This window comes from Chelmon rostratus, chromosome 12 (assembly GCF_017976325.1).
Source record: "Chelmon rostratus isolate fCheRos1 chromosome 12, fCheRos1.pri, whole genome shotgun sequence".
NCBI classification, from domain to species: Eukaryota; Metazoa; Chordata; class Actinopteri; order Chaetodontiformes; family Chaetodontidae; genus Chelmon; species Chelmon rostratus.
This window is the reverse complement of record NC_055669.1, coordinates 16680183-16694966: the sequence shown is the minus strand read 5'-3', so window position 1 is coordinate 16694966 and position 14784 is coordinate 16680183. Positions and strand designations below refer to the sequence as shown.

Below are 14784 nucleotides of genomic sequence, written 5' to 3'. Positions count from 1 at the left end.
GCAGATAAAGGAGTGGAGACCTCCATAATGGTCTCGAGCAATTCACACATATTTATTTCTGCATTTTAGAAGCTTCAAGCCAGGGAGTGAAATCCGGACAGGTTGTTATAGCTACGCAATCCACAGGGGTTCCGATGTCTATTTAAAACCCCTCAGACCCTCCCTCTCTCCTTTAAACAACATTATATATCACACACACACTGCATGCTAATGCGGCCAAATCTCAATGAGCACTAAAACACATCTTAAAATTAGCTCATTCTGGTGTCTGGCTGCAGGCTGGCTGACGAGGCGACAGCGGGAACATCTCATCAGAAATCCCCCTTTGGCGATACCTGCTGATTGGGTCTTTAAAAAAAAGCAGCGAGCAGCGTTTAACTTTTAATATTTGGCTCCCGAGTTCTGCCACGAGCAGTCGCGAAAGAAAGACGACAGACTCTCATTTCGATCTTCTTCTTTCTTTCCCCCTTTTTTTTATTGAGGATAGAAATAAAAATCCATCAGCTCAGATTCTTTTTTTTTTTTTTTTTTTTTTTTTGCTGTGCGCGTGAGAGAGCGCGCATGTAGGCTTTCTGCTGGAGAAGCTTTTTTTGCGAAACTTTAAGGATGATATACCTTGGATGTTTCCTGCTGCTCTGTGGGCTCACGCATGTCATGGCAAGTTATCCCATCTGGTGGTAAGTTTTTATTTTCTTTACATCCCGAACGAACGGCGGCATGTGTTTTTTCTCGATGTTGGGAAGCGTCTGAGGATCCGCTTCCGAGGGGGGCTACTGGTCTCGTTCGGTTTCTGACAGCAGCGGGACGCTCAGGTGCGCAGACGGCGGAGCTGGTTTTAACGCGTTTGACATTGAGTGTGAACAATCTGAGGTGCAAAGGGGGGTTTGATAAGCAGACGAGAGTAACTGAGGCTTTTTATATTAAAACGATAGCAGAGACTCGATCTGTTTTTGCAGAAACCAAAACTCGCGGGGCGAAAAACACATTTTTATCTCACTTTCATGTGTATTTTTAATGCTATGAATCCCGACATATGCAATTTATCTGCGAACAATTTTCATATTCAGAGAGCAGCAGGTGCAAGTTTGTGTGCTTGCATGTGTGTGTGCGCGCGCGTCCACTTCTGTCTGTGTGTGCACGCGCTTGTGTGTGTGTGTGTGTGTGTGTGTGTGTGTGTAAGGGGGTCAAAGTGGCAGAGAACAAATAGGAAAACTTGCCCAGGATTTAGCTTTAATGCTTTGCGCAAACTCTATAAGACATTACGTTATTTTGTAATTAATATTGTCTGTGGAAACGCTGTGAGAATAATCGGTGCAGCCCGTGCAACGGATTCATTTGATTTTTCTCATCAAACTTTCTTTTGCTTTTAACTAAATGTAACCGAGCACCGCAGTCTGATGTGAGGCAGCAGCATTTGCTGTAACAGTGATCATGAGCATGGACATCTCAGTCCGCCACTGATTTCTTTTACATTTCTTCACTTTCCACATGTCCTCAAAACTCCAAAACTTGACAAATCACACTGAGGACTGCAGCATTTGACACTGACAATAACTGATGGCTTTCTTGCTTTTCATCCTCTCTTTAATCACACAAGTGAGACTGTAAACTGATGGCAGCAGCCTAATTATTCCTCATGTTTAACAAACTGAGGTTTATAAGGACATTTTTTTTACTTTGTATTTTTTGTTTTAGGTTGATGCGCTGTCTCATCCTCTGGAGATATTCAGCCCTCATGTTCAGTCCGCCAACTACACACACACACACACGAAAATCATAAATGTCTTTTTAGCACAAAGCAAACAAATGACGTCTGTTTTTATGATAAATCCTTCAGTATTTGGGGTTGCTTAGATATTAGGTGAGGCCTAATCTACTTCCCTTAATGGGTCCCCTGGTGGTAATTCTGATGAGAAACTAATTACACGCACAGCTGGAAGGAAATCCTGATATAACAGTGGGCCCTCTAAACCCAGAGGTGGAAAAAAAAAAAAGAACTGACCCAAATCAGCCCAGTCCTGGTTCTACAAAGTTCATGCATGAAGTCAAAATGGGTTTTTTGTACCACTGAGTTGATGTTCAGTGCATTCTGTCAACAGCTTGTGTTTTATATGATCTTGTCTTGAACTTTTTCTTGCCGTGGATGTGTGTGCAGTGATATGTTTTAGCCCTGCTGATTGACACACTCGAGCACACTGGCAAGGAAAGGCTTTGAATTTCAATCTCCATAAGAGCTTGTTGGGTTTTTTTTTTTTTTTTTCATTTCTTTTTTTGAGGAGTTATGAATGACACAATGGAAGGCAGGTTTCCATTCTGTCATAACAAAAACGCAACTAACTTCTGTGTTGATGGTTTGATGTTGGAGGGAGGGTCAGGTCTTTGATCGAGTGTAACTACAGAAGCAAAACAGAGGCAAGCGAAGGCAACGGGAGCACGTTTGCTGTGTCACTCCTACCAGTACGAGCAACCTCTGACTACAGAAGCAGCACATGGAGTCACCTCAAGTTGAACATTCTTGACGTAATGCTGAAGCTCTTTTTTTTCTCGCAAGACTACTGATGTGTTTTTTTTGTTTCGTGGCAACTCATCCCAAGTCAAATAACGCGGTTCCCTTTGCACTGCACTGAATACGCCTGCGTTTTCCCCTCCGTTTTCAAACAGCATGTCAGCCATCTCGGAGCCGTCGCCTCTGCGAAAAGCAACATGTGAAGGTTTGCTGACGGACTCAACTGAACTTGGCTTCAAGTGGCCATCGGAGCTGCATCCCCTTCAACCTCTGCGCCACAGTAGTCTCAGGGGATACGCACTAAGACAGGTTCATGTCTGTTTCTTCTCGACCTGCCATGACATAGCCTGGCTGCACCCGCCGCCCCACCACCCCCTTCCCTAGTCCACCCCACCTTAGAAGATAAATACCTGGAGGTGAAAGCTTGCCGCACATTCCTTTTCCCAAACATATTCTCTTGATGTCAAAGTCGGCTCCAAGGCCCCAGGGCCCACGAGTAAAGTGGTAATTCTAAGGTACCCTGCTTGGGCTTGCTGAAATATGCATTAAACCTGCGTGGATACACTTAGACAAGAGGGGGAAAGTCTGCGCTGAGACAAAAATTGAATGTGATATATGTTTTGCTTAAGTATTTATTTGTAGCAGTTTTCTCCAAAGTGTTCATTTGAGGACATAAACCTTTCCAACATGAATGAATCCTCTGTTTCTTTATCAATTATACTGACTATCAGTTTCCCTGGTGGCAGCTGGTGTGAGGAGGATAAATGATTTATAAGTAGGAATTGGAAAAAATGAAAACACAATAGATGCCTAAAATTTATGGTTAAGTTCCTTCCAAAAAAAAAAAAAAAATCATAAATCATCCCTGGTGGAACATGCCCTACCTTTCCTAACACAGGAAGAGGTGGCATGGATTACTCAGCCCCGCTGAGACAGACACAGAGACACGCGTGAGTGGAGCAACCTGAGCACATTGACTCACCGCGGTTTAGTGTGACATGGTTCAGGAAGATGTCCTGGCAGAAATGCATGCAAAAAGACCCTCACAGGTGTAGTCCTGATGGGTGTCCGGGCTCATTACAGACTCTGGCTAAGAGGAAACTCCAGTGTTTCTGATCAGGAACGAATGAAATGACAAATCCAGAGTTTTTCAGCTGTTTCCAGCTGTTGAGATTCGTTTCCTGCTCATTAATGCACAAATCTTTCAATGATAGTGTTGATGAAAATGTGATGGAAACTTCAGAGACGCCACATTTCTCTTGAGAGGAAAATGAAGAGCAGACTATCTGGGGTCTGTTACTTACAAAAAATCCAGACCTGCAGCACTTGAATGATGAATTGTTTTTCACGGTTTTCTTAGTGTTTCAGCTCTGTGTATTGTGCATGTTCAAAGCAAACCAAAAGTCTGCACCGGTTTAGGATGTGGATTCAGGTTTCTGTTGGGAATGATGTGCTTCAGGGTACATGAACTGACAAGGGCCAAAGAGAGGTCAGCTTGGAATAGGACTGCCCTTGTTTACTGATGGACGTTGCAGACAAACTGCAGACAAATATGTGATTTCCTCTCAAGTCGTTCTCAACTTGCCATTGTTCGTTCCCTGGATGCCTCATTTATGATTAACTAGAGTGGTCTAGTCTGTAGAAATTAGGCAAGAAATTCTGTTCAAAACCCAGCATGACGCATAACTCTGACATTTGCTTTGGGGGAAATAGCAGTGGTTCACTCATCTGATGGCTTACACACAGCTTGACACCTGACAGACAGCACTTAAGCGTAATATTGAAAATGAACCCCTGTACATTTCAAAATGTAATTGAGGTATTCAAGGTCAACATGTTTTGCTGGCATCTGAAGTCGTCAGCCAGGGGTCATTCGGCTGAGAAGGTCTTTTCTTGTGCTGTGAGGTTTGAAGGAAAGCAGCCTGAGGCCAGCATCGGGAGTTTTGGTAATCTCGTTGTGATCGAGCGATTAGTCCTTGGACAACAGCAAGCAGGTCAACGGATAGTGAGCAAACTGAGCGGCAAAGGACCGCACACCTGATCTGGCTCTGCCTTTGTGCAAAAGCTACTGTTATCAAGCCCATATCACTCAGGGGAGGATCAGCAGATTACTGCTGCCTGTGTTCACTCTTTAATTGACAGCTGAGGTTAAATGAAGACTTGTCTCAATTGCCAACAAGCTACTTTGTAGCTCCTCTGCGGAGCATTTGCCAAAGATAATAGGAACACTGCTATTAAATAAGCAAGTAGTCAAAATATTGATTTTGGTGACATTTCAATGTAAACTGCTCAACTCAGGTCAGCAGTTCATGCAGTTACAGAAAAAATGGTATTGGTTTATCTAAATTACATTAACACTTGTTACATATGTTTTTAAGAGCTAAATATGCAAATCAAACTCATTATCCAACTTTATATTATGTAGCATCAGCCAATGAGGCTTTCTGTGAGGGTGACATGTCTACAGACAGACTGACAAATGGTCATGTACAAGCACAGTGCAACAAAATGTTTAATAAAATTGGCTAAATCACCACACAATGAAACAGTAAATATCCCATTTCTATGATTACTGGTTACTAAAGGTCCTAATTGAGAGGACACAGAAAATAAAGACAGAAAGACAGAAAGAAAGCAGTAAAGGGAGCGAGACAGAGAGATGTAATCAGTGAACCAAGTTTGCACTTGTTGTATCCCAGAATACCTTCCTCAAAGGAAAAGGAGGGGGGTTGGGTTCTGTGTCACACTTAATACACTCTCTGAAGTTTCAATGTAGGGTTTGCACTCTTATTACCCTAAGCTGAAGGCCTGTTAAGTGTGCGGACAGTTAATAACAAGGTGTAGTTTTCCAAGTTGTCAGCTTAAGGTCTATGAAGACCTCTAGATGCACTGTGGACTTTCATCTCAGACAGAGAGACTGCCTGATTCTGTGGTGGCAGGGCTACAATTTCAATACACACAAAGGCCAGGTGTCTGCGCAGAGGGTAGTTGAAGGGATAAAGGCTGGACGCCTAATGGTAGCATCTGATAACAGCAAATAAACACAGACAATCAAATATACTCAGACGTAAAATTACAGTGCACCTGGAGAGAAATTAGTCTCCCACTTGAGTGGTGTTAAATCAGTAAATAAAGACACACGCAGGCAGATGAGAGGCACTGGCAATGCTGACTTCCCCTCTTCTTGCAGGTCACTAGCAGTGGGCCAGCAGTACTCATCACTGGGCACTCAACCTATCCTCTGTGGAAGCATCCCGGGTCTGGTGCCCAAGCAGCTGCGATTCTGCCGGAACTATGTGGAAATCATGCCCAGTGTGGCTGAGGGCGTGAAGATTGGCATCCAGGAGTGCCAGCACCAGTTCAGAGGCCGACGCTGGAACTGCACCACAGTCAACGACAACCTGGCCATCTTTGGGCCAGTGTTGGACAAAGGTAATGTTGCAAAGCAAACACATTCAAGTGAGTTAAGAAGCGAGCTCTCTTTAGCGTCATGCTTTTGCTCCTATTCTTTCATGCAAAGAGCCTGTCAGCGCACCTCGAGCAATATTTGTCATTCCTGGTGTTTTAATTTGGCAGTGGAAGTCGAATTCACTAGCTGTTCAAAGGTCAGACAAAACCAGTGGTTTGGCAGCATTTCCGCTAGTGCTAGTCGCCCATTCACAGGTCACAGTTCAATAATCAAAGAAAGGTGCTATTAAAAATCTACATGAGCCAGGAAGGAAGATGAGGCAGGAAAATCATGACTGCAACACAACCATTCTACAGATAAATCTAATTGATGGGGCAAATTTCATTCTGTAAGTTTTATGTAAAAATAGTCTTTGGAAGGAAAGTATAATGTTTTTGGTGATACTGTATACTACACCTACCAAACTTTTACTTTGGTGATGCTGTCTGACCCTAACAACCCTAAAATTATGTTTCTATGTTTCTGGACCTTATACCTCCTGCCCTATAGCCTTCTTAAGTTCTTAAAGGTCTTAGTTCTTCAAACCAACTGCAAAACGACTACAACTGACAAAAATTAAAATGATTTATTGCACCTCTATGCTGATTAACTCTTCCATTAACAATTCTATATTCTCTCTGCCTTATATTTGCATTAGAAAAGCTGCACTCCCTGCGCGCATCATCCATTATGCTCATTCAAATCCTTGTTTAAATAGACTTTCGACCGAACAAGCTCCGAGCAGCCTGTATGCATAGAATAATGTACACAATTAAGACCAGTGAGTTCTGTCTTGTTGGAGTTTTCTTTAGGAGGAAATTCCCTGTGAGGGTTCTGCTGTCCAATCCTCTAAAGTGCCTTACACAAGATTGTAATTTGAGTTACGGAGTTTTCCAAAATACCTTTTTCTCAATAGATTCTGTGGTGATGTATTGTGACTGTCAGGCATATGTCTATTCTGGTGTAATCAGGGGCTCAGATTGCAAAAATCCCCCCTGCACAATACACATTTTTATGACAAAAAAAAAACAAGAAACCCAAAGTAAAGAAAATCATTTTAAGTCCATATTTTATTGTCTTCAGGAGTTGTGTACTTTGTTTGAGGTAGAAATAATCTGAGCACTTCAATGTCATGCAATTTAAAAGCAATAGTTTGATATTTTGGGAACTTCCTGCGCAGAGTTAGATGAGAAGACCACTCTCACATCTATCCATTCGCTAAACAGCTGGTTAGCTTAGCACTTGTCATTTTTACACTTTGGTTTTTGTGCAGATAAATTAGATAAAATTGGTGTCATTAGTGAGCTTCGGAGGTGCTGGTCAGCAGATTCAGTTACCTTCAGATAGAGCCTGCCCTGCTTTTGTTTCCAGTCTTTATGCTAAGCTAAACTAACCAGCTGTTGGCATTAGCTTCATGTTTTACAGATATGTATGAGGGTGATGTCAATCTTCTCATTTTACTCTTGACAAAAAAGTGTGCTTCACAAAATGAGTATTGCTTTGATGCCCACAGTGAGCAGAGCAGGTGCTCACACATGCATAAATGCAGTTTTTTTGTGTGTGTTCTTTATGTCTTGCTAACTCTAAATGGAGTGACAGTTTCAAAATTGAGAATGAGTGAAAAACATAGGGGTTGAGGGTCTGGGACCTAAACCTGTCACCTAGTTTACAGAAGATCGATGCAAACTCGGGGGGGGTGGAGGTTAGTCAGGGCAATTGCTTTTAATAAACTCCTGAGCCAGTTGATAGAAGGGGCTTGAGCTCAAGTAGGTGGCTAACGATAGGGGTTCTCAATCCGAGCCCTATTGTGGTGCAAAATGCCACCACATCTCTCCCATTGCCTCCCCTCCCAGGCCTAAATTGCAGGGGTACTGAGTGGAAAGAGGAGGCAGCTACTGGGCTTTAGTGAATCATTTTGATTGGATTAAGGTCACTGAGGCCCTTAATAATGTGAGAGGTCAAAGTGGCTGGATTAAGTGCCTTTGTCAGAGGCCAAGGAGAGTGACTCAGGGGCTCGCAGGCCTTTGATAGGGCTTAGTAGGAGAGGGCTTCCATTTCACTGGATTTGATTGATGCTGGTGTTTGTCTGTGCATCAGGGCCATTGTCCTCACTGGTGTCTGTTTGTCTGTGATTCAGACTGTTGTGTGTCGGTTTCCTCCTGCCTTTTTGGGGGCCGAAGCTGAAAGGAAGGGGTGGGCGCCTTTATAGGATTCAGAGGCTTAGTTCCTATCAGTTGGCCCATCACTGGCCATGTCCCCCTCACCTTCACCTGAGAAGTTTGTTTTACAGAGGCAAATTAAGCGGAGTGCTCAAAGAATGGAACTGACTACAAGACAAAACTGAATGGAAAACATTTTTATGCTTGTAGAAAAGTGCTTTGATCTCTTACATGACTTCCTTTCAAATACATAAACATACTTGTGATTACCATTGCCATTACCAGACACAAACATCCATCCATCTAAACGCCCACTGTTGCGCATGCTCAGACACATCGTCATGCAGCAAGACATGAAAGAGTTAAGTGACTCCTGCCTTTAAAATGGACACATGATTCTTCTGTATCTGCATGTTCTCTCTCCTTTACACATGGCCTGATCCTCTCTCTATGTTTCTCTCTCACTCCACACCCCAAATCACGAGCCCTGCCTCTAGGCTATGTCTGCGTCAGCACTCATTAATTTACATTAACTAAAGTGTCAAAACATGCACTGCTGGAATCTGCCTGTGATGAAAGGTAATAGAAAGCTGCGCAGGTGTTCTTCGTCCGCAGAGCCGATCCCAGAGCTGTTTCGGCATTCTTGGTATTTACAGAACACCTACGTACCTACTATATGGGTATAATCAGGCTCTGGTTTATGAGTCATATGATAGAATTAGTGAGGGCAACTTGGCTACAAAGAGTGGACAGTCACAGTTTCACAGGTGTTGCCACCCACACAAGTATAGACATGCACCGTCACCATTCTACTTCAAACCATTAAATTCAAATGAGGCTCATAGGAAATTCCTATTACGTAATATAAAGCATGTGGAAGGGACTATAAAGATTCATAGTGTTGCAGCTCTGACTTGTCTAACCCTCATTCCCTGTAGGTACCCCTTCCTTGACCAAACTCCGGGGAACCATACCAGGAAACCCACCCAATAAATTAACCTAAATCATTAAGTCCCATCTAAACTAACTGGGAAAAGGTCAGGGGATGTGGGTTACGACCCGTGACCTGAGGATGAGAAAGTGTAACCATTTAGGATGAGCTAAGAGGTCTCTGCTTTTCATGAGACGTATGTCTCTCCATGCTGGGGGAGGGAAGCTGGCGCACCAGTATATCATTAACTCTGGGCAAGAAAGAAAGAAGGGGTGTGGTAAATGGAGTTGATGGGGGGACCTTAGCCCCACTCCCTGCTGGGCACTGCTCAGAGCACAATATCTTCGCAACCATGAGATTAAGCAGGAGAAAAAGTGCTTTTCCCCATTCACACGCCCTTTAGATTGTTTTATTAAACCATTTGAATAGGGATTTCCCCGTCTGCCGACAAGCGGGGTCCAGCCAATGCATAGTTCTCTGTTGCTATGACTTAACTTGGTCCCCACTAATCACTGGCCAGGGCAAATTTCATATAAAATATCTGGGGCTATTGTGGGCCTAACACAGCGTGACAGTGGCAGCACAATAGGGGATTCAACCCCCCAGCAGGTTGTAGGGACCACTTGGCCTGCAAGGGTCTGGCAAAGTTTGGTGGAGGAACATTGTCGGAGTGAAAGTGTCCTGAAATACCATAAATTGGTCGTAAAACAAAGAAGAGCTGAGCAACTAATGTAAGAGCTGGTGCTTCCAGGTGAAGTAAATGCAATTATAGTTGTATATAGCCGCAGAATATTATATATTAAACACTGTATTTGCTAAAATGTTGTGGTTATAATAAAAGCATAGTTTGTACCTTAATGGTGAAGGTTTCTGCATAACAAATAAGTGTTAAAGAGCTTAATGGACAGTAGCATTATTGCTTGGCATAGATATTTATTTGCTTCAATGCAGTTAACCTGTTATATGTGTGTACAAACACCAGTTCTTCTAATATGTATATAATGACCACGTAATGTGCTGAAATTTAGTGATGGCAGTTCATAGTCCCTGTATTTTTGTGTAATCAAGGTTTGTTGTTAAAGAGTCCGGGGTCTGCAACCTTTAAGACCTACTTGATTTTTTTTTCTAAGATAGCCTACTCTACTCACACACAGAGACACCAGGACATATTTCATTTTGACCCGATCCTTCTCCTTTGCTCGTTTTATCCCAAGATAATCCTCTTTTCATCTCCGACTTTAACTCCTCCTCCCCCTTATGCTCCGCAGCATCAGTGCCAGTCATCTATAAGGCTAGGTTTGGAAAGGAGTTCCCCAGGGTTCTGTTTTCGGTCCACATTTCTTCACACTTTTCACAAATCAAGATCAACATTCTGTGATGCATTAAATTTAATTAGATTTCTATGCAGATGACACAATCTTGTATAAAAGAGACAAATGGTTCAAAGAGAAAAGTTATTATTTAATATGGAAGTTAGCCACCTGAGTCCCCTAATACACCTCAAACAGAATCCATATTATCAATGCCCTGACATTTTAGTTTGATGCAGGACTAACACCTTGGACATACACTTCAACTCACTTATAGCTTATAAATTAAATTTATCCCTGTAGACAGTTTCCTGATTCTACGATCTACATCTAACAGCCTTCAGCTACCGTGGTTGCAAATATAAAAACACAATATCCAGGAGACATGATCAGTGCTGGATGCAGTAAGCAAGATTTGAGGAGGGAGAGCAGAGGTTCAGAGGTTTTGTGAACATTAGTAACCTTGTGCATATACAATAGCAGTGTGCAGTGGGTGGTGGAGGATGCCAGTAGACCTTTTCTCTTGCATCATTGTTTCTAATGCCCTTTAGTCCTCAAACTGGTTGGGACCTGCTGCAAGGGAGGAGCTCTTACTGCCTTTAGATTTATTCTCCTCCCTTCTTTCTTTTCTTTCTTTCCCTCTCTGTCGTTCTTGTTCTTTGGACAGAAGCATGCGCCGCCTCTTTATCTATCCCATAAACACACACAATCCCAAATTTATAGATCTTTAACCCTCTCTGTCCATTTCTTTTGTCTCTGTCTGTTCATGTCATATTTACACCTGGTGTTTCCGCTTTCTTTATTCTGTCTCTTTTCTTGCGATTATGCAAGACCATACAAGTACATATATTCAAGGCAACCTCCCAATCATATTGAATTCTGTTAGAGCGGGGAAGGCTGGAGCAAATGTCTCCCCTTCTATAACGCTGAAGTGTTTGTTCGGGATTGCATATCTGGACACGATGGTCCCATCTCCATGTTGTGTCTATGTTTGTCCCCACAGTGTGAGGCAGTTTTCAAACCTTTCAAAAGCTTAATTGAGTCTCTTAATTATAGGCCTGTCAGGCCCGTCTCTTCCTCTCATCTCTTTGGAAGATCCTGATCCCTCTGAGTCATCAGGTAACAATGTCAGACAGACGCACAGAGGCCTTGCTGGCCTTGTTCAGAGACGGGACGATTGATGTCTGGGCTAAATGAATCCACACACTGGTACACCTTGGCAGATACCTAAACACATGGACTGTAAAGTACGTATAGTTTATTTGATGTTGTCTTGTTGGCTTGGGTTGAGTATTTGCTTATGCAATCATGCAAGACTGAACACAAGCACATATCCATCTAAACAGGTGGTGACCTACTTTCTCTAGCAATTATAGCTACAAGTATTCTAAAAATTTAATCCCAAAAATAATCATTAGCATCAGAAACTCATTACTCGTGTGACAACCCATGATTATTTAATTCTGCAGAGGGTTTTCTGCGCAGGATGTTGCCTCCGAGTCTTTTTTTCCACTGCTGCATGTCTTACAGATATCTGAACTTCTCTTTCCAGCCACTCGAGAGTCAGCATTTGTTCATGCTATCGCCTCGGCGGGAGTGGCATTTGCAGTGACCCGTGCCTGCGCTGAGGGTTCGGCCACCATCTGCGGATGTGACACACGCCACAAGGGCCCCCCCGGTGAGGGATGGAAGTGGGGTGGCTGCAGCGAGGATGTGGAGTTCGGCAGCATGGTGTCCCGGGAGTTTGCTGATGCGAGGGAGAATCGCCCTGATGCACGCTCAGCCATGAACCGCCATAACAATGAGGCAGGAAGAATGGTGGGTTTTCGAAAAGCTCTTTTTGCTAATTAAGTTCTAACAGTCTTTCAATCAGTTGGTTGATTAACACATTGTTTTTTTTATTATTCTTAGTCCCTCAATGACAACATGTTCCTGAAGTGTAAGTGCCACGGGCTCTCGGGCAGCTGCGAGGTCAAGACATGCTGGTGGTCTCAGCCTGACTTCCGAGTTATTGGTGACTACATGAAGGATAAGTATGACAGCGCATCAGAGATGGTGGTGGAGAAACACAAGGAGTCCCGTGGATGGGTGGAGACCCTGAGACCCAAGTACAACTACTTCAAACCCCCGACGGAGCGAGACCTGGTTTATTACGAAAGCTCACCCAATTTCTGCGACCCCAATCCCGAGACCGGCTCCTTTGGCACCCGCGACCGCATCTGCAACCTGACGTCCCACGGCATAGACGGGTGCGACCTCCTCTGCTGCGGCAGAGGCCACAACACCAGGACTGAGAAGAGAAAAGAAAAGTGCCACTGCATTTTCCACTGGTGCTGCTACGTCAGCTGTCAGGAGTGCGTGAGGGTCTACGACGTGCACACCTGCAAATAAGGACGCGTGGTTCTCGTCTTTTCTCACCAAAATGTAAAGACTTCAGTAGGCAGGAGAACAAATACAGCAAAGAGACTGTCAGGCTGTCTGACCCGTTCGTGGACTCCAGCGGCAGGCAGACTGAAACGGCCTTGTGCTTTGTGCTGTGAAGCACCTCTGCCTCAGTCAACTGAAACGGTTGAACAGATGTTGCCGTCACAAAGCATCACCCGTATGAACTGTGGTGATGGCGACGATGACAACAATGTTGATATCTCTAGCTATGACGAAAGAGTTTTCATGTACTGACGTAGGAAAGGAGAACAGTCGGCTAATTGACAAACACCATATTGGTGATTCTTTTTTTTTCTGTGTTTCATGTAGTTACTTTTGCTGAGAATAGTACAGCACTGCCAATGCTTTCAAATCTATGGGGCAAACAATGAAAATGTCACGTTCTCTGCAATGTTAAACCATCATTTGTTTTTGCCACGGAAAGATTTCTGAGCAATTTATCAGACACTCAGCAGCATGCATTCTCAATATTATACGTATGTATGTGTGTATCTGAAAACTAACATTATCATTGTGCGAATGAGTTTTGTAGTGTTAATATGTTACTGATGTTTGGGTAAGAATGCACTTGCACCTGAGTGAATGTAGTTATTATGCTGCAGTGTGTTTACATATTCTCAAATCCTTAAGCTAACAAGTTAATATCTGCTTTAAATGACTAATTTTATCTCGAGAGTAGACATGAGCCACACCAACCGTACATCGAACAAGAGGCCGCGCGTTTCCTGAAACAGCTGAAAACGCTGGAGGCTTTTTCTGAAGAGTAACAATGCTTTGAACAACGTCGAGAGTTATGACCAAAGACAAGAAAAGAAAACCTCCTGTGAGTCTGCGGCGGTCAGAGAGCCACAGACGAATCTGAAAGGTCAGCACTTGTGTCCTGTTGAGAAACATGAAGCATGTTCTCCTTGTTTTTATCAGTATTAGCAATGTCTCATGTGACTGGGCGCAGGGGAAAACTGTTATTTATAAAAGGGATATTCCTACTATATTTTTTGTTTCATTCACACACATATTCTTTTACTTTGATATTTGATGAAATAGAGGTAAACTCTGTACTCCCTGGCAAAATAAAACACAAATGGCAAACAAACCGCAAACTAAGCTGTATCATATAAGCTGTGTATAATGCAGTATAATTTGCAGTTGTAGTAAAATGATGACCAAAACCTGTGCATGTGATGACTCTCAGCTGTGGCTTCTTGTTCCCCAGACTAAACAACAAGCAGCATCACTGAAACTATCAATACTTCCCTTATTTTAATGCTGCTAAGTAAAGATAATATTTGTTTGTGTGCGTGCATGTGTGTGTGTGTGTGTGTGTGTGTGTGTGTGTGTGTGTGTGTTTGTGTTTAGGTCCTTGCATACAGTGTGTCTTTGTCTATTTGTGTTCTATTCTTGCATGTATTGATTCTTTCTGTGAAAGAAATCTGTTACCGGTATATATAGTTTGGAAGAAATGTGAAGTTTTGACTAATTCTTGCATACAGTAATTCCCATTTTAACCAAATAGACCAAAATAGAGTTTATGTTATTTTAGATGCTTATGGTTCTGTAGTCATGCTTAACATCAGGGCGGAAATGATTCGTGTTGCTCTCCCTTAATTTGAGAAGAAATAAAACGGCATATTTATTTATTCAGAAAGTGAAAAACTACTAAAAGCTGAGACAAGATGTCTGAACTAGCACCATAAGGTTTATGAAAATGTGTGCATGCTATTTCACTGAGACCCTCATCTTTGGAGAGATGTGTAAAGTGACTGATGAATTATTGTAATGCTACTTCTCAGGCATGTATAGTCCTCAGATTTTAATCCAAATTGCCACCCATGATTATCCTGAAAGAAAATATTCATGAGCAGCCATAACCGGATTCACTTTTTAAGTCATCTTTAATAAACGACACAGCAACTCATTATCAGTACAAGACCTGTCATCTTGCATTCATTGCTGTTCACTTTGTATGTGATTGACTGCTTGTGTGG

At 42.8% G+C, this 14784-nt stretch overlaps 1 protein-coding gene across 1 annotated transcript; it reads left to right on the top strand.

Moving 5' to 3' along the window:
- The first annotated feature begins 560 nt into the window (after positions 1 to 560).
- On the top strand, positions 561 to 12745 carry wnt3a (wingless-type MMTV integration site family, member 3A). Its single transcript, XM_041948831.1, has 4 exons — positions 561 to 677; positions 5697 to 5938; positions 11907 to 12172; positions 12266 to 12745. Exons 1-4 carry the CDS (start codon positions 607 to 609, stop codon positions 12743 to 12745), a joined length of 1059 nt encoding a protein of 352 aa, XP_041804765.1. The 5' UTR covers positions 561 to 606.
- The last annotated feature ends 2039 nt before the right edge of the window (positions 12746 to 14784 follow it).